The 19,688-nt window shown below is 30.8% G+C and overlaps 4 protein-coding genes across 4 annotated transcripts; 2 read left to right on the top strand and 2 right to left on the bottom strand.

The window, feature by feature from the left end:
- The first annotated feature begins 6,077 nt into the window (after window positions 1–6,077).
- LOC107605686 (26S proteasome non-ATPase regulatory subunit 14 homolog) lies at window positions 6,078–9,160 on the top strand. Its single transcript, XM_016307648.3, has 6 exons — window positions 6,078–6,365; window positions 6,854–7,031; window positions 7,589–7,670; window positions 8,096–8,272; window positions 8,377–8,544; window positions 8,733–9,160. Exons 1-6 carry the CDS (start codon window positions 6,224–6,226, stop codon window positions 8,922–8,924), a joined length of 939 nt encoding a protein of 312 aa, XP_016163134.1. The 5' UTR covers window positions 6,078–6,223; the 3' UTR covers window positions 8,925–9,160.
- Window positions 9,161–9,177: 17 nt separating this feature from the next.
- On the bottom strand, window positions 9,178–10,358 carry LOC107605685 (putative carboxylesterase 2). Its single transcript, XM_016307647.3, has one exon. It carries the CDS (start codon window positions 10,285–10,287, stop codon window positions 9,307–9,309), a length of 981 nt encoding a protein of 326 aa, XP_016163133.1. The 5' UTR covers window positions 10,288–10,358; the 3' UTR covers window positions 9,178–9,306.
- A 2,970-nt stretch (window positions 10,359–13,328) lies between these two features.
- SDH5 (succinate dehydrogenase 5) lies at window positions 13,329–15,685 on the top strand. The gene is given in 5 exon segments (XM_016307646.3): window positions 13,329–13,627; window positions 14,307–14,617; window positions 14,709–14,894; window positions 15,466–15,487; window positions 15,490–15,685. Coding segments are annotated over 5 exon segments (717 nt in total). The 5' UTR covers window positions 13,329–13,449; the 3' UTR covers window positions 15,510–15,685.
- A 1,406-nt stretch (window positions 15,686–17,091) lies between these two features.
- On the bottom strand, window positions 17,092–18,495 carry LOC107605683 (uncharacterized). The gene is made up of 2 exons (XM_016307645.3): window positions 18,266–18,495; window positions 17,092–17,967 (listed from the first exon to the last, which is right to left on the bottom strand). Exons 1-2 carry the CDS (start codon window positions 18,443–18,445, stop codon window positions 17,524–17,526), a joined length of 624 nt encoding a protein of 207 aa, XP_016163131.1. The 5' UTR covers window positions 18,446–18,495; the 3' UTR covers window positions 17,092–17,523.
- Window positions 18,496–19,688: the final 1,193 nt, after the last annotated feature.

Here is a 19,688-nt window from a genome sequence, read left to right as displayed (position 1 = left end):
TTTAATGATTTATAAATTTTAAAGGCTAAATCTTATATGACATGATATTAATAAAACTAATTTCTTTAATAATTGGAATAATTCTCGAATAGTATTAAACTATAAAGTGAAATCAAAGGGTAGAAAAGAATTATATATACGATGCAATCTGTCATCTTGGATTATTTATAAAAAATTAAAGATCACCATCTTGCACTAAATTAAACGGATTTTGTTTTACCAGAAAATGAACGTTTTTTTCTCTTTTAATTTTAATTTGCTTAAAAAAAAACGTTGATCCCAAAGGGATTAGTTTTCCTGGCCCAATACGATGAATCACAAATTTGGGTGCTTTGGTTAAGTTGAAATCCATATAAGAAAACCGGATTATTTTTCAATGTTCAAAACTTCAAATGGTTCAATTTATTTGTAATTTTCCCAATTCACAATATATAATTTTATGTAAATTTTTTGTTCAATCTATGTATAACTTTTAAATCAGTGCACTAAATTGCAGCGGTTTAAAACCGTTACAAATTTACATTTTAAAAATCAATGTATTAAATAGCGACGATTTTATTATTGATGTAAATAAAGTTATTATTTAGCAACGACCGTAAACCTTTGGTGAATCCATTTGCCGGCGCCTTAAAGGCCAACAATCCACCAAACGTCATGTATAATTTTTTTAACGGCAATATAAAGTAGTCGCAAATCTCTAAATAAATCGCAATCATTTACTCTTTTCTTGTAAGAATATCTCTTTTTCTTTCTCACACACACGCATATATGTGTATATATACAAAATTTTAAATTATTTTCTCACGCAATTATAAACAAATAACAATATATAATAGCAAAATTTGTTTTGGTGTCTAATTTTTTTTTTCAATTTTGTCCTTTCTAATAATCTAACCCCACTATATGTCAGTTATTCTACGATAAAAAAAACTCTCACTACTTCATCTTCTCTTTTACCACATGCATTCACCTTCTCTCTTATCTCATTATAAATACGTGTTTATTTAATTTTTTAAAGTTTACATCAATTATTAAAATCATGATATAATAAATGTACTCCAATAAAAAAAAAAAATAATTTTATAACTATTTTTTTGTTGGAACGAAACATGACTCAATAACTATAAAGTCTAATCTAAACAACTATAGATAAATAAAGTAAGTAATAAAAAACGGACATAAAATTAAACTTTTTTGTTATTCGGTACAAAAATAAATATAATAAAATAAATTATTGTTCTCATACATAGTGACATAAAATTTAACATTATCCTTCTCTAGAGCCATCTATTTTTTTAGTTTTTATCCTTATTTTTGTACTTTATTTTAATTTTATTAAACCAAAAAGTACTAATGTCATTTAACTTAATTTTTAACTTTGATCATAAATGAAAATATGTGACTTTGTATGCCTTAGATAATAAAAAAAATATTCATAATAAAAAAAAATTAAATTTACTTATTTGTTATATTCTTAGGAGTGTAGAAAATTCATATAAAAGTTATGAGAATTTTTTTTTATTTTATTTTTAAATTAGTATTCACTTTTGAGTGTAATAATTATGAACTAATATATGATGGTAACTAACTACCATTGAAGAAAAGATAGAAAGAGAATAAAAAAATTGAGGAAGAAACAGAGAACAAACTAATATAAGAATAGTGGTGAGGCATATGTAGATAGATAATAATAAAAAAAAAAGAATAATAAAACCAAAAATTAAAAATTCTAAAAGAATAATAAAACTAAAAATAATTTAAAATATTGAATATAAAATTATAAAAAATATTTTTTTTAACGATGATCTTCTAAACAGCAAGCCATACATTAAAAAGAAGAAGAACTAGAAGAACCAAAACCTGAAGCGAGTGCAGAAGAACCCGAAGAAGCAGCGATCCCAAGCGATGATCCTTTGAGAAGAACCCAAGCGTAGGAGAACTGAAGAGAAAGCCTTAGGGATGATCCTCTAACAGTAAGCCATGTATTAACAATGCAAGAACAAAAAGAAGAAGTAGAAGAAGAAAACCTGAAGCTCAGAAGCGTAGAAGAAAACCTGAAGCTCAGAAGCGTAGGTGTTAAATTGTAAGAAAGTAATATACTCACGCACACACAAATATATATATACTCTCACACACGTATATCATCTCATTAGTTTTAATATTTAATTTTTAGGATAAATAAAAAGATGAGAATTTTTTATAAATTAGTTGATTGAAAAACTATTTATTATAAAAAAAAGTTAAGTCTATTTTTTTATTATAGAAATATATATAATTCACTCTTAAATTTAATTAAAATAAATATATGTTTATTTAATTTTTTAAATTTTACATTAATTATTAAAATCATAATATAATAGATGTACTCCAATAAAAAAAATGAAAATAATTTCATAACCATTTTTTTTGTTGGAACAAAACCTGACTTAATAACTATAAAGTCTAATCTAAATAACTATAGATAAGTAAAATAAGTAATAAAAAACGAACATAAAATTTAACTTTTTTGTTATTCGGTACAAAAATAAATATAATAAATTACTGATCTCATACATAATGACATAAAATTTAACATTATCCTTCTCAGCCATCTATTTTTTTAGTTTTTATCCTTATTTTTGTATTTTATTTTAATTTTTTTGGTAGATTATTTTATTTTAATTTTATTAAACCAAAGAGTACTAATGTCATTTAACTTTAATTTTTAACTTTGATCATAAATGAAAATATGTGACTTTGTATGCATTAGATAATAAAAAAAATACTCATAATAAAAAAAAGGTTAAGTTTACTCATTCGTTATATTTATAGGAGTGTAGAAGATTCACACAAGAGTTATGAGATTTTATTTTTATTTTATTTTTAAATTAGTATTCACTTTTGAGTGTAATAATTATGAACTAATATATGATGGGAACTAACTGTCATCGAAGAGAAGATAGAAAGAGAATAAAAAACGGAAGAAGAAACAGAGAACAAGTTAATATAAAAGTGGTGGTGAGGCATATGTAGATAGATAATGGTAAGAAAAAAAATAAAATCAAAAATTAAAAATTCTAAAAAACTAATAAAACTAAAGATAATTTAAAATGTTGAATATAAAATTACAAGAAATAATTTATTTTTAGCTATTAAAATTATGCGAGTGAAAGAGTGATTTAAATATAAATTTTTATAAATTTATATCTTTATTGTTACACATAGTAACAACGTAATAATTTTAGTATTATATCTAAATTAATTTAAATTAAATTATTCTATATATTAAAAAAATTAAATAATTGAATTTTTTTTATTTTTTATTTTATTATTTTATACAAAACTTTTGAATCCTTGATATCTTAACTTTTTTTAAATAATAAAATATGACTTAACAAGTAAGTATGAAAAATAAGTATTTATATAATAGTTATACATCTAGATATCTAAATCAAACAAGAAAATAATTCTTTTAACAAATTTTTAATAACTCAAAAGTTAACACAATGGATATGTATGAATCAAAGTGATAAAAAAAAATGAGAGCTGCAATAATAGTATGGTGGTAATTGATTGCGATTGAGGTTAATAGAAGAAGAAAATAAAGAAGGACAATAAAACAAGGCAACATAATTGTGACAGCGAGACAATAATAATTATACATATAAAAAGATAATGAGAAAAAATAATAGTGTATAATATGATGAGATGATGTAATCAAAATAAAAATTAATAATTTTAAAATAATAATAAAATTTAAGATGATTAAAGATGTTCGATATAAGATTAAAAAAATAATTTTTTTATTTATTAAAATTATGTATCTTCTAAAAGAGTGCTTTGAATATGAATATAAATTTTTAAATTTATTCCAAATTAAATAGGATTAAGAAAATAAGTAAATTTAATATATAAATAACTAATTTGTAAATAATATTAGTAAATTTTTATCTTGATTTTGTTACACATAATAATAACATAATTCTTTTTTTATTTTTTAATTTAAATTTATTTATTTTATACTTTCTATATATATATTAAATAATTTAAAATATTTTTTTATAATTTATTTTTTAATTATTGATATTGAATTTATAATTTTAAAAAATATATATAAAAATATATTTTTTAAACTCAATAGAAAAGCGGCTAAACATGCCTGTTGAGCCGCTAATAAACAAATAAACAATAAAATTTCAACTCAATGAATAAGTTAAATATTAAATAGTCATTAAATAAGAGTTTTAGGTAAACACTTACTAGCAGAGACAAATCAATAGATTACCAATTCTGTTAAGAAATTAAGAGGGATATAACCAACAACAAGCCAACAAACATATTTAAATTGCATTCTATATTAATTAATTGTCATTAATTATTAATTATTTATATTTTATTTTTTAAAAAGTATAAAATTAATGATTATTAATTACCTCTTTTTACTCTAATTTATTTTTTACCATTTATTATGCAAATTCTAATTTCTCTTTTAAAAAAAACGTCCAAACTCCAAAAAAAAAAACCAAATCATAAGATAAAAAATCATCCAAATCCTAAGAAAAAAAACATACAAAACATAGGAAAAAGAATTATCCAAATCTTAAGAAAAAAACATACAAAACATAGAAAAAAAAATCATCCAAAACTAATAAAAAAGAATCATCCGAAATTTAAGAAAAAGAAACATAAAAAACTAGTTAAAAGAATCATTCAAAACCAAATAGAAGAGGAGAAAAAGAAGAGCCGAATGGTGACTCGCGACGACATCTTGGATGGTGTTGCGTGTACGGTGGGAGACTTGTGATAGCGCGTTGCAACGAATGGGGGCCGTGGCAGTGCAGATGCGCCGGGATAGTGGGCGACATCGTCGACGAAAGAAGGACGACGACGGGACGTGTGGAAGAGGTCGCGCAATGCGACGAAAGACATGACGGTGGTCGGTGGGCGGTGGCGTTGAAAATGCATGGAGACAGCAGGTTTGTGGATGGAGAGATTTGACTGTTTCCAAATGAATGGAAAGGGATTAGATTTTTTTATAGATTGTTTTTATTGTGTATTATAAATGTGATTAGAGTAAATGTAGAAAGCTTTTTTTTTTAATTTAAAATTTTAATTTTTTAATTTTTATTTATTTATAAATTTAAATTATAATAGAGTTGACTTATGTTGGTTTGTAAGAGAGTTGTTTCTATACTTTTCCATAGACTAGTCATTTTTGTTAATGACAATGCAAACTTCATCCCCAATTTGAGAATTATTTTTGTGCAGATTAAGAATTCGCCTTGTTTGGATGCTAAACTATCGGACATATGCATTGGCACATCAGCTGCACCAACCTACCTCCCTGCTCACCAATTCACCAACAGAGATCCAAAAGGAAATACACATGAATTCAACCTCATTGATGGTGGTGTTTGTGCCAATAATCACTAGCTAATTCTCTATTTTTTCACTATAAAAGTATTGCCTTTAGCATTCTCCTTTCGAATATAATGCATATAATTAAAAACTTATTATCTTTGTTCTTTAGAAGAGGTTATTGGTGCTAATGAGTAATAGCTCAAATGGCATAGTCTCCCCATACTCAATTAAGAGGTTGCGAGTTCGAGTCTCCTATCTTTGGTAAAAAAAAAAAAAAAAAAAGAGAAGAGGTTATTGGTATGAATGATTTAATTTATATGCATCTCTAGTGTAAAAAAAAATCAATTATATATCGTTACGCTAATACAAATATTGGCATATTAACAATTAAACTCCAATTAGTATGCTTAATCAATTCTCATAATATTTTATGAGCATCTAATAGTGTGGCTCTCTAACGTAACTAAATTTGTTCAACTGCAGGATAACACATTGATTGGAACTGATTCTTCAGTTGACATTTCTACCAAGGAGCACTTGGAGAGGCCCAAAACATTATTATTATTATACAGCCCGAATAAGGCCCAATAAAAATAGCCCAAATAAGGCCCAATACAAAATGAGCTAAGTTGCCTCTTTTCTTTTTATTTTTTGTTACATATTTTTCCTTTCTGTTTTTCCCCTTCACCAATACGTCGTCGTTTCTGGTATAAAAAAACATAAAAGCCTTGTTCTGCAAAAAGCCATTAGCCAAATTATAGCATCCTGCAGATACAAGAAACCTCAAAAACCTTTCTGTCTTCGTTAACAAGAAAGGAAGAAGAAAACACAAGGCGTCTTCTTTGCCATTTTTTTCTCTCTTTAGATTTTGAATCTGTAGTTGATGTCAGGTATGGAGAGGCTACAGAGGATGTTTGCGGGTGCAGGTGGAGCACTGGGCCACCCACCACCGGATTCCCCCACTCTCGATTCCTCCGAGCAAGTCTACATCTCTTCACTCGCGCTTCTCAAAATGCTCAAACACGGTAAACCCTAACCACTAGCCCATTAAGCTTTGTTATCTTTCATTACTCAGAGCTAATTTCGCCGCTTTCATTTTAATTTGCTATATTTTGCTGTTTTTGTTGTTCAATTGAGCTTCTTGGAAACCCTAGCTTGTCTTTGGGTTAGCTTATTTTTAGCTTAAATTTTTTAGGTGAGCAAATTTGAGTGTTCACGTGAACCCTAGTTTATGTTTGGATTAGCTATTTTGAGCTAAAGTTAATTTATAATCAGAATTGGTTATGTATGCAGAATTGATTATTATGCATGGAAAAAAAAAATTCAGTTTTCACGGATATATAGAAAGATTGGATAGTAGCTTCTGAGAAAGATAGTTTTTAGCTTTTTCAATTACATAGAAGATTTCATTGTGGATTGACTATTTTTTAGTTGTTGAAACAAACATGCCATAAAGTTTGGTTTTTGAAAACTGGGTTTAATGTGGTGTGGTCTGATGTGTGTGGATTTGTAGGAAGGGCTGGGGTTCCAATGGAAGTTATGGGTTTGATGTTGGGGGAGTTTGTGGATGAGTACACGGTTCGTGTTGTGGATGTGTTTGCTATGCCGCAGAGTGGGACTGGCGTCAGTGTTGAGGCTGTTGATCATGTGTTTCAGACCAATATGCTTGATATGCTCAAGCAAACTGGAAGGTAAATTTTGCTTTTCATTTGATTTGATAATGCAATTTTCATCATTATTGAATTAGTGGTATGTGGTTGGTTATTATGTATTCATATAGCATTATAGCAATGAATTTTTGTGGATACTATTAGATTTAAGGTGAGTTTGGCATTGGGGTTAGAAATGGTAGAGGGTACTCATATGTCTCATCCATGATAATTTGTCCGTCATTTCATTCCCTTTCCTTTAAAGAACAATGACAGATGATTAGTCATTTAGTTAGGATTTCAGGAGTGACTGTATGTTTGGGCCTGGGATTGTTTGTATGGAATTGCCATTAGAGTGATGTTAAATTAGTGCGCTAAAGTCTAAACCCCTCGAAAATGTTAGTCCTGTAGAGAAATAGACAATATCTAGTCTTCGAAAGATTTCTGACTTCAATTTGATCTCTTAGTGTTTAAAATGTGTATCAATTTAGTCTTCCAAATTATATTTAGGCTTTAAGTTGGTCTTTAAATTTGTATGCCATGAGTGAAGTCTGTTTTATTCTTCATCTGTTAGTTACGACTTTGAATACTTGTTTCAGACCTGAGATGGTTGTTGGTTGGTATCATTCACATCCTGGATTTGGTTGCTGGCTTTCCGGAGTGGACATCAATACACAACAGGTTTCAACTTCTCTTTGGTCTTTAGTTCATTTTGGTAGAATGTCTAGTAATATCGTGTCATTTTTTAACTTGAGACTAAATGAACAATTTGTAGATGAGTGCAAGAATGTTTTTCCTTGTTCAAACTTCAAACAAAAAGTGAGATGCACACTAATGTGTGTTACTATGTACATCTTTTAAAAGAAACATGTGAGTTTCTGAAATTTAAGGCTTTAAGCAACAATTTCAACTAAACTGCAATTGAATTAGGTAGTATTAATTCTCGTGTTTTAATCTCAATGTTTGATATAAATTATGAACCACTGGGACAATATATGATTAATATTAACATTATGATGAGGAGCTTTAATAAGAGAGAACAAGATGTTGAATTTAGTATTATGAGCCATGGCATTACCTTACATGTATTTTGAATATCATAACAGAGTTTTGAGGCTTTAAATCAAAGAGCTGTGGCTGTGGTGGTGGACCCTATTCAGAGTGTTAAAGGCAAGGTGGTGATTGATGCTTTCCGGCTGATCAATCCACAAACTATGATGCTGGGTCAGGAACCACGGCAGACAACCTCTAACCTTGGCCATCTTAATAAGCCGTCTATCCAAGTGAGTATTCTCGAAATTCCTTACAAAGCAGAGCTTCTGCCGCTGATATCTGTGTGTTAAGTGTTAACCATCTTTAAGTTTTAACTGCTTATTCTCCTTGTCAGGCTCTGATCCATGGCTTGAATCGGCATTATTACTCAATAGCAATTAACTACAGGAAGAATGAGCTCGAAGAGAAGATGTTGCTTAACCTTCACAAGAAGAAATGGACTGATGGTTTGACACTCAGACAATTTGATTCTCATTCAAAAACTAATGAACAGACTGTTCAAGTAAGTTAAGATTCTTAATGCAAACTAGAAATACATATGTTTCATGTAAAATTTAGTAGTTATAGATTGCTCATCAATATACTTTGGATCTGTCACCATAGATATTTAAGCAAGTGTGAATCTCAAAGCAATTGCTGATTTAGATATTTATATTACCCCAGTCATATTCCTAAATCTTTCTTTTACAGGAGATGCTATCATTAGCCACCAAGTACAACAAGGCAGTGCAGGAGGAAGACGAGTTACCACCAGAAAAACTCGCAATCGCTAACGTGGGGAGGCAAGATGCTAAGAAGCACCTTGAGGAGCATGTCTCCAATTTGATGTCTTCCAACATTGTCCAGACCTTGGGAATGATGCTCGACACGGTCGTGTTCTAGAGGCTAGAGCTAGCATCATCCAATGTGTTCTTCCCGATCATGTCAAGCTATATTTTATTTGCGCTTTCTAGACTTGCTTGCTACCAGGAACTATTTAGCACACGTTTTCTGCTTTTATAATATGGTTGTTTCAAATGGAAGAAGAGCAAGTTGCTTGTTACACAATGATAGTGTCCTTTTTGTTTTTTAATCTCTATAAATGACAAGGGGACATTCATGATTCTTGATCATGCAGACATTGAGGTTTCAGTCATTCTTTACAATAACAATGTTTTGTAGATTTAGTTGAAACATGCACAAATTGGCTTGAAAGATTATAAAGTCACATACTCTAATAAAAGTTGAACATAGTGAACAAAGAACAAAATGGTGATAGTGAAAACTAAATTGGAGGGGCGTCCCTGTTAAAAAATTCAGCCATGCTTGTGATCAGTTCCTTTGCCTGGTCACATTCAAGATCATGTATATGAAATGCATGACCCTTCCCTTCAGTCTCCTCAATCTCCACCACCCCGGTCCAACCGCTTCGACTCAACGCATCATAGTAAAGCCTCCCTCTATCCTTCAGTACATCCTTCTCTGCTATGCACACAAACACTCTCCGACAACCCAACCAAGCCAAGCTTGGTGCATCCTCTGCCATTGGGTTAACCCATAGGTTGTCACACTCTGGCATCGATGGGCATATAAACGGCCACAATCGATCAACTAACTCCTTTTGACCTGGTTCTAATGCTTCTGATCCAATCGGAGTTGAACCCCAGAAATATGGGTGACTCAAACAAGCCCCTAGAATGTCTATGCCAAGATTCATATCAGGGTGCCCAGCCATCATAACTATGTTATGAACTATGTTAGCACCGGCACTATCACCCGCCAAAAATACTCTTTGAAAATCAGCATGCTCATTTAACCAAGGCTCAGGTCCATTGTTCTTCCCATGAGAAGCCACCCATTGCAGTGCAGTCCAAGCGTCATCATATGCGGCGGGAAGAGGATGTTCCGGTGCTAGCCTATACTGAAAAGAAACTGCCACAACGTTGGCCTTGGAGACCAAAGCAGTAAGGTAGTTATGATATGCTGCATTAAAGGGTGAGTTGACACAAAAGGCACCACCATGGAAGTAGATCACGATAGGGAGCTTGTGGTTACCGGTGCTTTGTGGTGGGGGGAGGAAGAGACGTGCGGCGATGTTGTTTTGCGAGTCAAGTGTGATGTCTTTGGATGAGACAACACTGTGAGGGTAAAGGGAAGGTGGGACAATATCTGTTCCCCTAAGCCTCTCAACACGACCGTCGGTAAAGACACGAAGAGTATGAGGGAATTCTTGAGCTATGGTGGTTGAGTTTGTGCTGCTTTCCATGGAGTTAAGGATTGGAGAGTGATTGAGTGAGGATAAGAGAAGCTTTGAGATGGATGGTGTTGGTTTGAAAGTTCTTATATCATTGTTTGAATGTAATTCTTGTGGAGGATTTTGGTCCTCATGTCAATGTCACGTGACCTTCATTCGGTCCATGGCAGCAACATATTGCAGTTTTTATAGTTGAGTCAAAATAGCAATAAGAATAACAAGAAGTTACTATTTCATTCTAAATTTATAACCACACTTTTAACGACTTAATAGTCACAAATGGACAAATGGTACCTGAGTTGATAAATTTAAATAAAATAACTAGAGTAAGACCCGCGCGATGCGTGGGAGGGTAAATTAATAAAAATATAAAATATATTTTAATAAATATTATATTATTTAAATATTAATTAAAATATATATAAATTGATATTAAATTTGATATATTTTTCAATTATAATATTTTGTAATACAAAAGTTGTTGTACAAAAATTTTTTGTATTTATTTTAATTAATGGATTTAGTCTTTTTATATGGTGTTTACCTTTTTTTTTTATTTTTGGTTATTGTTAAAGTTGTTTCTTTTTTCTTCCTATTATATATTCTTATGAAGACATGTTCTTTTTGAATTGTTGACATATATGCATTTTCTGTTGTCTTTTTTTGTTTATCTTTGTATATATATATATATATATATATATTTTTTATCTTTATCTTAGATTTGTTTACTTTTCTTTTTTCTTAATCTTTTGATTGGTATGTCATTTAGGTATCATGATATTAGTGTTGGTGAAATTGGTTTCTATAATTAATAAATAATATAAATGAATATATTGAATAAATATTTTTTTTTGTAGTATTATTTGTTTTATTTGTTGTAATAGAGGTTGAATTTTATCATTTTTCAATGACAAATATCTTGGTAACAATATATTATTGAGAATATTTTTTAAAACTAAAACTATTTACTTTGACTTCAAATATAACTCGTATAAATTTTTCAATTGAGATGATACTTCAGTATCATTACTATTTTGAAATGTAATTAGATTTAAGAAATTGAGTTTAATAATTTTTTGTTTTTCTATCAAATTACACAAAAATTGTAACATTTGATCTAAAATTTTTAAAATTTTGAATCTACATTTAATTAATATTTTATGTTTTCTTTGAATAATATGTAATAAATCAATTAATTATAGGAGTTATGGTGTTAATTTTTTTAAAAATATTTTACTAAAGGTTAATTGGTTAATTTTAAATTTTATCAAATAATCAAAATTAGTGACATGACATCATTAAAAAAAATATGATTTTTTTTATCGAAGATATAGAGACTCAAACCCACAACCTCTTAATTGAGTATGAAGAGACTATGCCATTTGAGCTATTGCTTCTTGGCTTTAAAAAAGAAATATATGACTTAAATTTAATGTACAAAAAATTAGTATTAACTTTTATATAATAATATAAATTCTTATTCTGCAGTGAAACTTTAAAAAATAAAAGATGACAAATATTTTTAGTAAAACATCATATACTTTTTTAATATGTCATCAAACATATTACAATTTCAAGAATAAAACTAAATCGCACTTATTAGCACAATAGATGTTAATAAAACGTGAAATCAAAAAATATATAGAATTTAACAATGATAACCCTTTTTTTTATAGATGATTCCATCAATCATGTTGATTTTATTAGTCACGAAGTCACTGACTTAACATATCAAGTTAAATAACAAACACTTAAAAAAAAATTATAAAACAAAAACTATTCTACTTGCCATAAATCAACTATGAATTTCTAGAACTAATAATCACATGTAGGCCATCTTTCCCACAGTCCTCTAACACTTCCATTGTTAAGCATAAAAATGGATCATTATTGTTCACATGCTACTATAAATATTCTCATCTAAATTTCATTGCAAGTCCTTTTCCCTTAGCTTGTCCATCAAACAAAAACAACAAATAGAAACTCATCAATCATATTAATAGAAAAGGATATATGAAAAAAAAAAAAAACAAATAAAAAACTCATCTTAATTAATATCATCTCTTACATTCACATTCGTACCACTCTCACCCCAAAATGTAACAAAGCTTTTCCTAATTTGTTTTTTCTGTAAAAAAAAAAAATTATCATTTATTCTTCCAACCTTATCCCTTTTCTCTAACCGAACAACACACTTTTATTTTTAATATTGAATTAATAATGGTATTTTTTAAAAATGTAGGATACTTTTGATTTAATTGAGTAACTTATCCTAATTTTATCTAATTGAATATTCATTAAGATAGGAAAACTCGAACCCGTGACTTCTTATATAAGTATGGAGAGATTATGCCATTTGAGCTATAACTCATTAGTATATTCATTATTTTAATTAATTTTATGTTAATTAATATATTTTACCTGCTAACAATAATTTAATATATTTATAATATAAAATATTTTACACAATTATCAAATAATTCAGATAATCTTTTAAATAATAAATTTAAAACTTGATGATCTGATACTATACTATTATCTCTATTTATATTCATAATACATACATAAAAATTAAATATTTAAATTCGTATAAAAAACATTCTTACACAGTGGCACTAAGGGCCCGTTTGGGAAACTTTAGAAGTAATTTTTTTTAACTTTTGACTTATGAAAAGTAGTAGTATTAATGCTCGGTGTAATTTTCAAAACCAAATTGTAATTTTTTAAGAAGCTATTTAGGAGCTTACAGAGAAGTTAAAAAAAATTACTTCTCTTATAATATTTCTACTTTTCATCATATTTCTATAAAATAAGTACTTATAGAGTTAACAATCCAAATACAAAATAACTTATTTATAAATTACTTTTAATAGAGTCATTTATTATTTAAGTTATTTTATCAAAAAAAGCTTAATTAAGTTGGTTACCCAAACTGGACCTAAGTCACTAACTTCCCTAGACAGTGGTTCCAATAATAAAAATAAAAAAGTTAGAGTGAGACAATTTAATTTATTAATTATTAGTTATTACAATAGTTTAATTCGTCATTAGTGTCCTTAACCAAAAATTTCCTGAGAAACAAAACCGGGGCAAACAAAACTGAGAAAAAAGTTGCATCGAGCAGCTGCTGTTTCTTCTTCTCGTTCTTCCTTCTTCTGAGTTTGTTGCTAAAACATGCAGAAAATGGCGTCACTCAGATCACTGCTCCGATTACTCTCCTCCAGATCTCGCTGTCTCGCCACTTCCACCAACCAACACCACCACAAGCTTCCTCCTCGCCACCTCAACCGTTTTCTGCGTCCAGCCCTTTTCAGCCTCTCTCCCTCTCGCAACCCTAATCGCATCTCTCAAGGTACACACTCGACGATTTCTTCTATATTTTTGGGTTAGGAGCTGAAAATTTGTGCTAAAAAAGTCGATTTTGATCCGAAAACATTGTCAAAAAGTTAGATTTTTTTAATGATTAAATTAATGGGGAATTAGGGTTCCTTTGCGTGATTGGATTTTGTATTTGATTAAGTATTCAATTTATTGATGTGGACCCTGTAAGATATATATGTAGGTATTCAGTGAGCTTAAAGTTCATGTTTTAATTGCCTTGGATGTGTAATACCCGAAATGAACTAATAATCCCTTGCTATTGCATATTGGACTTATATTGGGTTAGATTCCTTTTGAAATTTCTAGCTGAGTTTATGAAAGTTTTAATTATCATTCACTGACAAAGACACTCATCTAATAATTTAAATTAGGATTGTTTGGTACTTTTCTGGCTGTCAATTTCAATGCATTGTGGGGTTGCTGTGTTTTTGTGACATGTTGAAGCTGAATAAAGCATTACCGTGATGCTACTATTTGAATTTCAATGGTTTACGTTGCAAAAATTGATGCTGCTGCTATAGAGGCAGATCAAAACTTCAAATTCTAGATGTGTTAATTTGGAAAAGGAAGTTATTATCTTTTGCTCATTTTCGTTCTGGATGTGAGTCATACTTTTGTGGAGGCTACAAACTATGTTGATTTTCTTGCAGAATTTTGTGCTCCTCTCTCAATGGGCTTGGGAAGCTTGCGATTCTATAGCGAAGGTGTGTCCCACACGCCTAACATTAAAGACCCTCAGCTTCACAATCTCTTGAAGGATTTGATGGCTGTAAGTTGGAGTGATCTTCCGGATTCTGTCATTGAAGATGCGAAGGCAACTTTATCCAAAGATACAGATGACAAAGCTGGCAAGGATACTGTGACTAACGTGTTTCGGGCAGCTGAAGCTGTTGAGGAGTTTGGTGGGATCCTAACTACGTTAAAAATGGAACTGGATGACAGTGTTGGAATGAGTGGCGAGGTATGTTGATTTAGCTTTAGTCACCTATAAGATGACATTACGTTCCTGTTCACCCTTCAAATTAATTTCATAATCTGGTTTCTTTCCATAGGATGTAAAGCCTTTGCCAGAGCATATGAAAAATGCTCTCATTACCATTTTCAATCGCTACTCAACCTATTTGGATTCCTTCGGGCCTGATGAGACCTATCTGCGGAAAAAGGTGGAGGCCGAGTTGGGCACAAAGATGATACACTTAAAAATGAGGTGCAGTGGCCTTGGTTCAGAGTGGGGAAAGGTATCATAGATTTCACTTGTCCCTCTTATTTACCCAAACTACGTGATTGAATAAATCCTCCGCCATCTGTTGCGGGTCGAGGACTCCTTCCCCTTCTTCAAACTCTGATTCACATTTCAAGTATATTTAAGCTTTCAAAAGTCATTGTCCATGGGGGAGTATGGTGGCCAATGGGGGAAGTTTCTAAACCCCCATGGCTGAATGAAAAATTCAGGTGAACTATGCAAAAAAGCTGCCACTTTCACTCTGGTATTTGCCATGATACCACCATTCGACAGCACAGCATCATTAGTGGTTTACGATAAGGAGACGCGAAATTTCCATCAGCACCCAATCAACAAACTATGATTTCAAATTTTTGTGCGCATCTGCAAATTGCAACATTTACTTTTAGTCTTTGGAATGTATGCAGATTTTGTTGATTATCCTTTCAGCTTGTTCATCCCTGTTCTCCGATCCTTCCTTGAATTATTTTCACAAAGTTTCCTAATTTGGTATTCTGCTATGTTGTAGTTGTTAATAACTGCAGTCATTTTCTATTATCTTTTCTAATCATGGTTCTCTCTTGCAGGTAACTGTTCTTGGAACTTCTGGACTTGCAGGTTCCTATGTTGAGCAAAGAGCATAGAAAGACATTTTAGAATCAATGTCATAGTTGTTTTTGTGTTGCAAATATCATGCTTCAGATGCCCGTACACCCTTTAATGTGTGTTTCCTCCTAATATTTTTGTTCTCAACGGATTGATGCTATGGAAAATAAGAGGGCTTACTTCTTGTTAACTTGGATAAAATCCTTTTACATTATTTTCTTTCTGTTGTTCATTATTTATATGCTTAGTTTTGCTATTCGTTCGTGCATACATGTTATACTTGCAAATACATGTAATAGAGGCGATCAAGTTTGTGGCAAGTGACAACCTCACATGCGGCAAGTGACAACCTCACATGCTCGCCTCTATGAGGGATGGTGAAAACATTGTTCTAAATGTTTCGGTGAAGCTGGGGAATGCTATAATTTTAGGTGGTTGATTCCTGCTGAGTTCTCTTAGTCTTTTGTTAATAATATAATACATTATTGGCGATATGTAACATAGAATATGGAAGCATCAACAATGTTTAATTGAATTGAGTCCATTTTCATGAATGTGGAGATGTATTTAGCAGAAAAACCAGTGTTAGTTTATCAGTAACAAAGCCAAAACATATTGTTAAATTTTGGTACTCATTTTTGTCACTATGCCCGTTTATCATCATGGTTAAGAAGTCCTCATCCATTTGTTAATTGAGAATTTGAGATATATGATAGCTCTACTAATTAGTACTGTTTTTAGATGTTTATATTTCTATATTCAAGAAGAAAATGAAACTATAATTATTTGATTCAGATAATAGAATATTCTAGTTAAACTAGGCTGGTTAAATGAACTGCCTTTGGTATGGGCCTATAGGGTATTGGAACTGAGACTCGAGGACTAATTTAGTACTGTATTTGGTGGTCAGAAAAGACACGGGAATTAAATTAAAATTTTTAGAGACGGACACCGAAATTTTAACAACATTTATTTTCAAAAACACCCTCATGTAACTTTTTAATATCCAACTCTATCTCTTCCCAAAACAGAGGACAAAGTCACAAAACCAAGCTGGGCAGGACAGTCGGCGAGCTCTCCTTCTCTAGCGGCGGCACAGTGGCGGGGCATCTTGGCGACAATGGCGGTGATGGCAATGAGGACACTGTGATCTTTATTGACAACAAGAGAATAGTAAAGTGGCTAAATGCAGAGGAAAGTACTTCTTGGGAGTTGGGAGCAATGGAACTAAGAAATAAAGCTCATGGATTAAAGCATTTCCTACAAAATATTGGGGTCAAGTATAGGAACCCTAGAGATTTTAAGGCAAGAAAGGAATGAGAGAGTGTGGCTATAACAAATAATAACTATTGGGTGAAATAGATCACATAAATATAAGTGCATGGCAATGAAAGTGGGATGAATAATTTGTTTGAGGGTCTGTTATATTTTGGTTGTTAGTTTTTAGACGTTTTTAGTGTGTATTTTGTTTAATTTGAGTTTATTTTTGATGGCATTGGCGAAGGAGATAATTCACAAATTAAATATTCTCTCCCCAACTTGAGTCGAGTTCTGTAACAATGATCTAAAAAAAATTCAATAAGCAAAAGATTCTGAACAATGATCAGTAGGTAGGAACACAGAAACTATTTACTTTATTGGTACTATATCATTAATCTTCTCATTGATACAATTGCTGAGATAACAGTAATATGAAGTGCAAAATAAGCAGCATCTATATATATATATCTTAGGAGTCAGTTTAAGACTGAAACTGAAAATAGTTGTCATTGATAACATAACAATGTGGTTGAGAGGGTGTATGGACTGAGTTCTAGTTTGTTCTTATTATGCACTCTTATCATTGGATTTAATAACAAAGAAGTGTTGTCGACTAAGTATACAAGAAAGGTGAATACAAATAACATACCTCAACTGTTCTCGGATTTTGAACCCGTGACCTTAAAGTCTCAAAATACCAACTCTAACAACATAGAATCCAACAATTTTTATTGCTTATCACTCATCAGTCATCACTATCATGCTTCTAAATATGCTCTTCAAGTAGCATCCTTAGAACTTCTTTGTATTTTTCTTGACAACCATGATTCAGAAGGTGACTTAGGCAATGGTGGAAGCAACACAGCTTTCCGGCAGAGACCAAAAGGCCATCCCTCACAATGACAAAGCTCCCGAATAATCGAACGCCGCCAATACTCCGGCGGCGGAAACAACTCAACAGCTTCATTGATGCTTGAATTACATCTCGAGAGGTTTGTCTTCACAGAACAGAATGCTTCATCACTCACAGCAGCAGCATTGGAAGAAGAACAACATGAGAAGCAACTCTTAACAGAACAAAACTCTTCTCTTTGATCATCATGTTCTTCTTCATTACCACCTTCTTTTTTTTCTTTTGTTGCTATAGTTTGTGTGACATATAAGCCTGGCTTGTGCTTCTGTTTCTCCATGGCTTGGCGGCTTCTAACCGCCATAACAACCACCTAAAGCACGGTATAACTAAATTTAAAAGCTTAACAATGAATTTCACATTAAAATTAAAAAGTTTGTTTGATCTAACAATAAAAAAACAATTTATGTACTTTTGTCCAAATCATTGTTTACATAACATCTATCAAACAAAAAAACTATTGTTGAAATGTAATAATGATTATACCAAATATGTTGAAATGAATTCTAGTTTGCACAACCACCTTTCAAACTATGGTTTATGGTATGCAAAAAAAACATGAAAATGAAACATCATGTTATAAGGATTGTGGTGAAGTGAAATATACATACTTGTTGTTCCTGTTCAAGATCAGTGATTGCTGGGAACTCCTCATCATCAAGGCTTGCAATGGAAAGCTTTCTACAAGAATTTTGGCAGTTGGAAGAAAACACTTCCTTTATGGTAGCTGCAAATATTTTGCATCTCTTTGTGTGGTGGTTTGGTGGATCTTCATGATAGAATACACCCATTCTAGAATTTCATTAATCAACTTGTCATACAAGAGAAGAATACATTATATACATGCTTTTTTAAGATAATTTCTTTTTACTCCTCTAATCTTTACATCATATGTATTTTGATCTCTAAAACTTAAAAGTATTACAAATTAGCCCCCACACTTTTTGAAATATGCTGACTAACACAATAAAGTTGCATAATTTTAAAATTTTAGGAGGAAAATTCGCACTAACATCACGGAAGTATAATGAATTTATTTGAGGTAGTTTGCATACTTTAGATCATTCAAGTTGTTGATGAAAATTCAAGGGGGTTAAAATGCAATTATTGATAAAACCACAAATATTCTTCTACTGAAAGAAATTCTAATTAAGTATTGAAATTTTTATACAGAATATGACTATTCTAAAACTTAATTCTTTGTATTTAAGGCTTAATTTAAAAATTGATCTTTTAGAAAGAAGTACTTGTCAATCCAACTAATCCTATATTGATTTAAGAATTAAGACTTAAATTTTAATTAACTTTTGCAATTTATGTACTTTCTTAACCTTAGGACATCCTAACATGATTTACATGCATAAGGGTTAAAAACGTAAATCGTTTTAAGATGCGACGATTTACGTTTAAACCCTAACTCACACAACCTTAGCATGATTTATATAATATAAAAAACGACATTTGTGTAATTAATTTCGTTTCAGGTGAATCAAGTAATTTATTTGTTTTTAATTTATTTAGAAAAAAAACCCTAAACTAATTAATGAACACCAATAATTCAGTGTATGTACGTTTCATTGGTCCTGAAATGGAGCTGCTTTATTATTGATAGTGGCCTTGCAACTTACTGAAGCCACTAAGCCTTCCGTTCTTGAAGGTAAAGGCAAGTTATCAATGGCCTAAAAGACATTTTTAAATGGAATGGAAACAAAATTCTCTTTGTAATTCAAATGCTTGTTTGACTGCTATATAATAAGCACAGTAATTTAATTTACCTTTAATTACCATGAAAAGCCTTCATAGATTTGTTAATTTAATTGTATTAGTGCTTATTCAGAGATGAACTTAAAGCTAAAGTGATAAGGTTAATATGACATGCCACCAAATTGATACTGCTATCAGATAAATTTGCTTTGATTGGTCAATAATGGCTATGTCCCCCAATTGAAAAAGTAATCCAAAAATTGACAAAAGCTTTGGTACATTATTTGAGCTAAGTGGCCTTATTGCATCCACTAAAAATTGACTAGCATG

Source organism: Arachis ipaensis, chromosome B6 (assembly GCF_059453495.1).
Source record: "Arachis ipaensis isolate K30076 ecotype BB chromosome B6, ASM5945349v1, whole genome shotgun sequence".
Lineage (NCBI taxonomy): Eukaryota > Viridiplantae > Streptophyta > Magnoliopsida > Fabales > Fabaceae > Arachis > Arachis ipaensis.
Note: the sequence above shows the minus strand (reverse complement) of the source record. Positions and strands in the feature narration are given on the sequence as shown.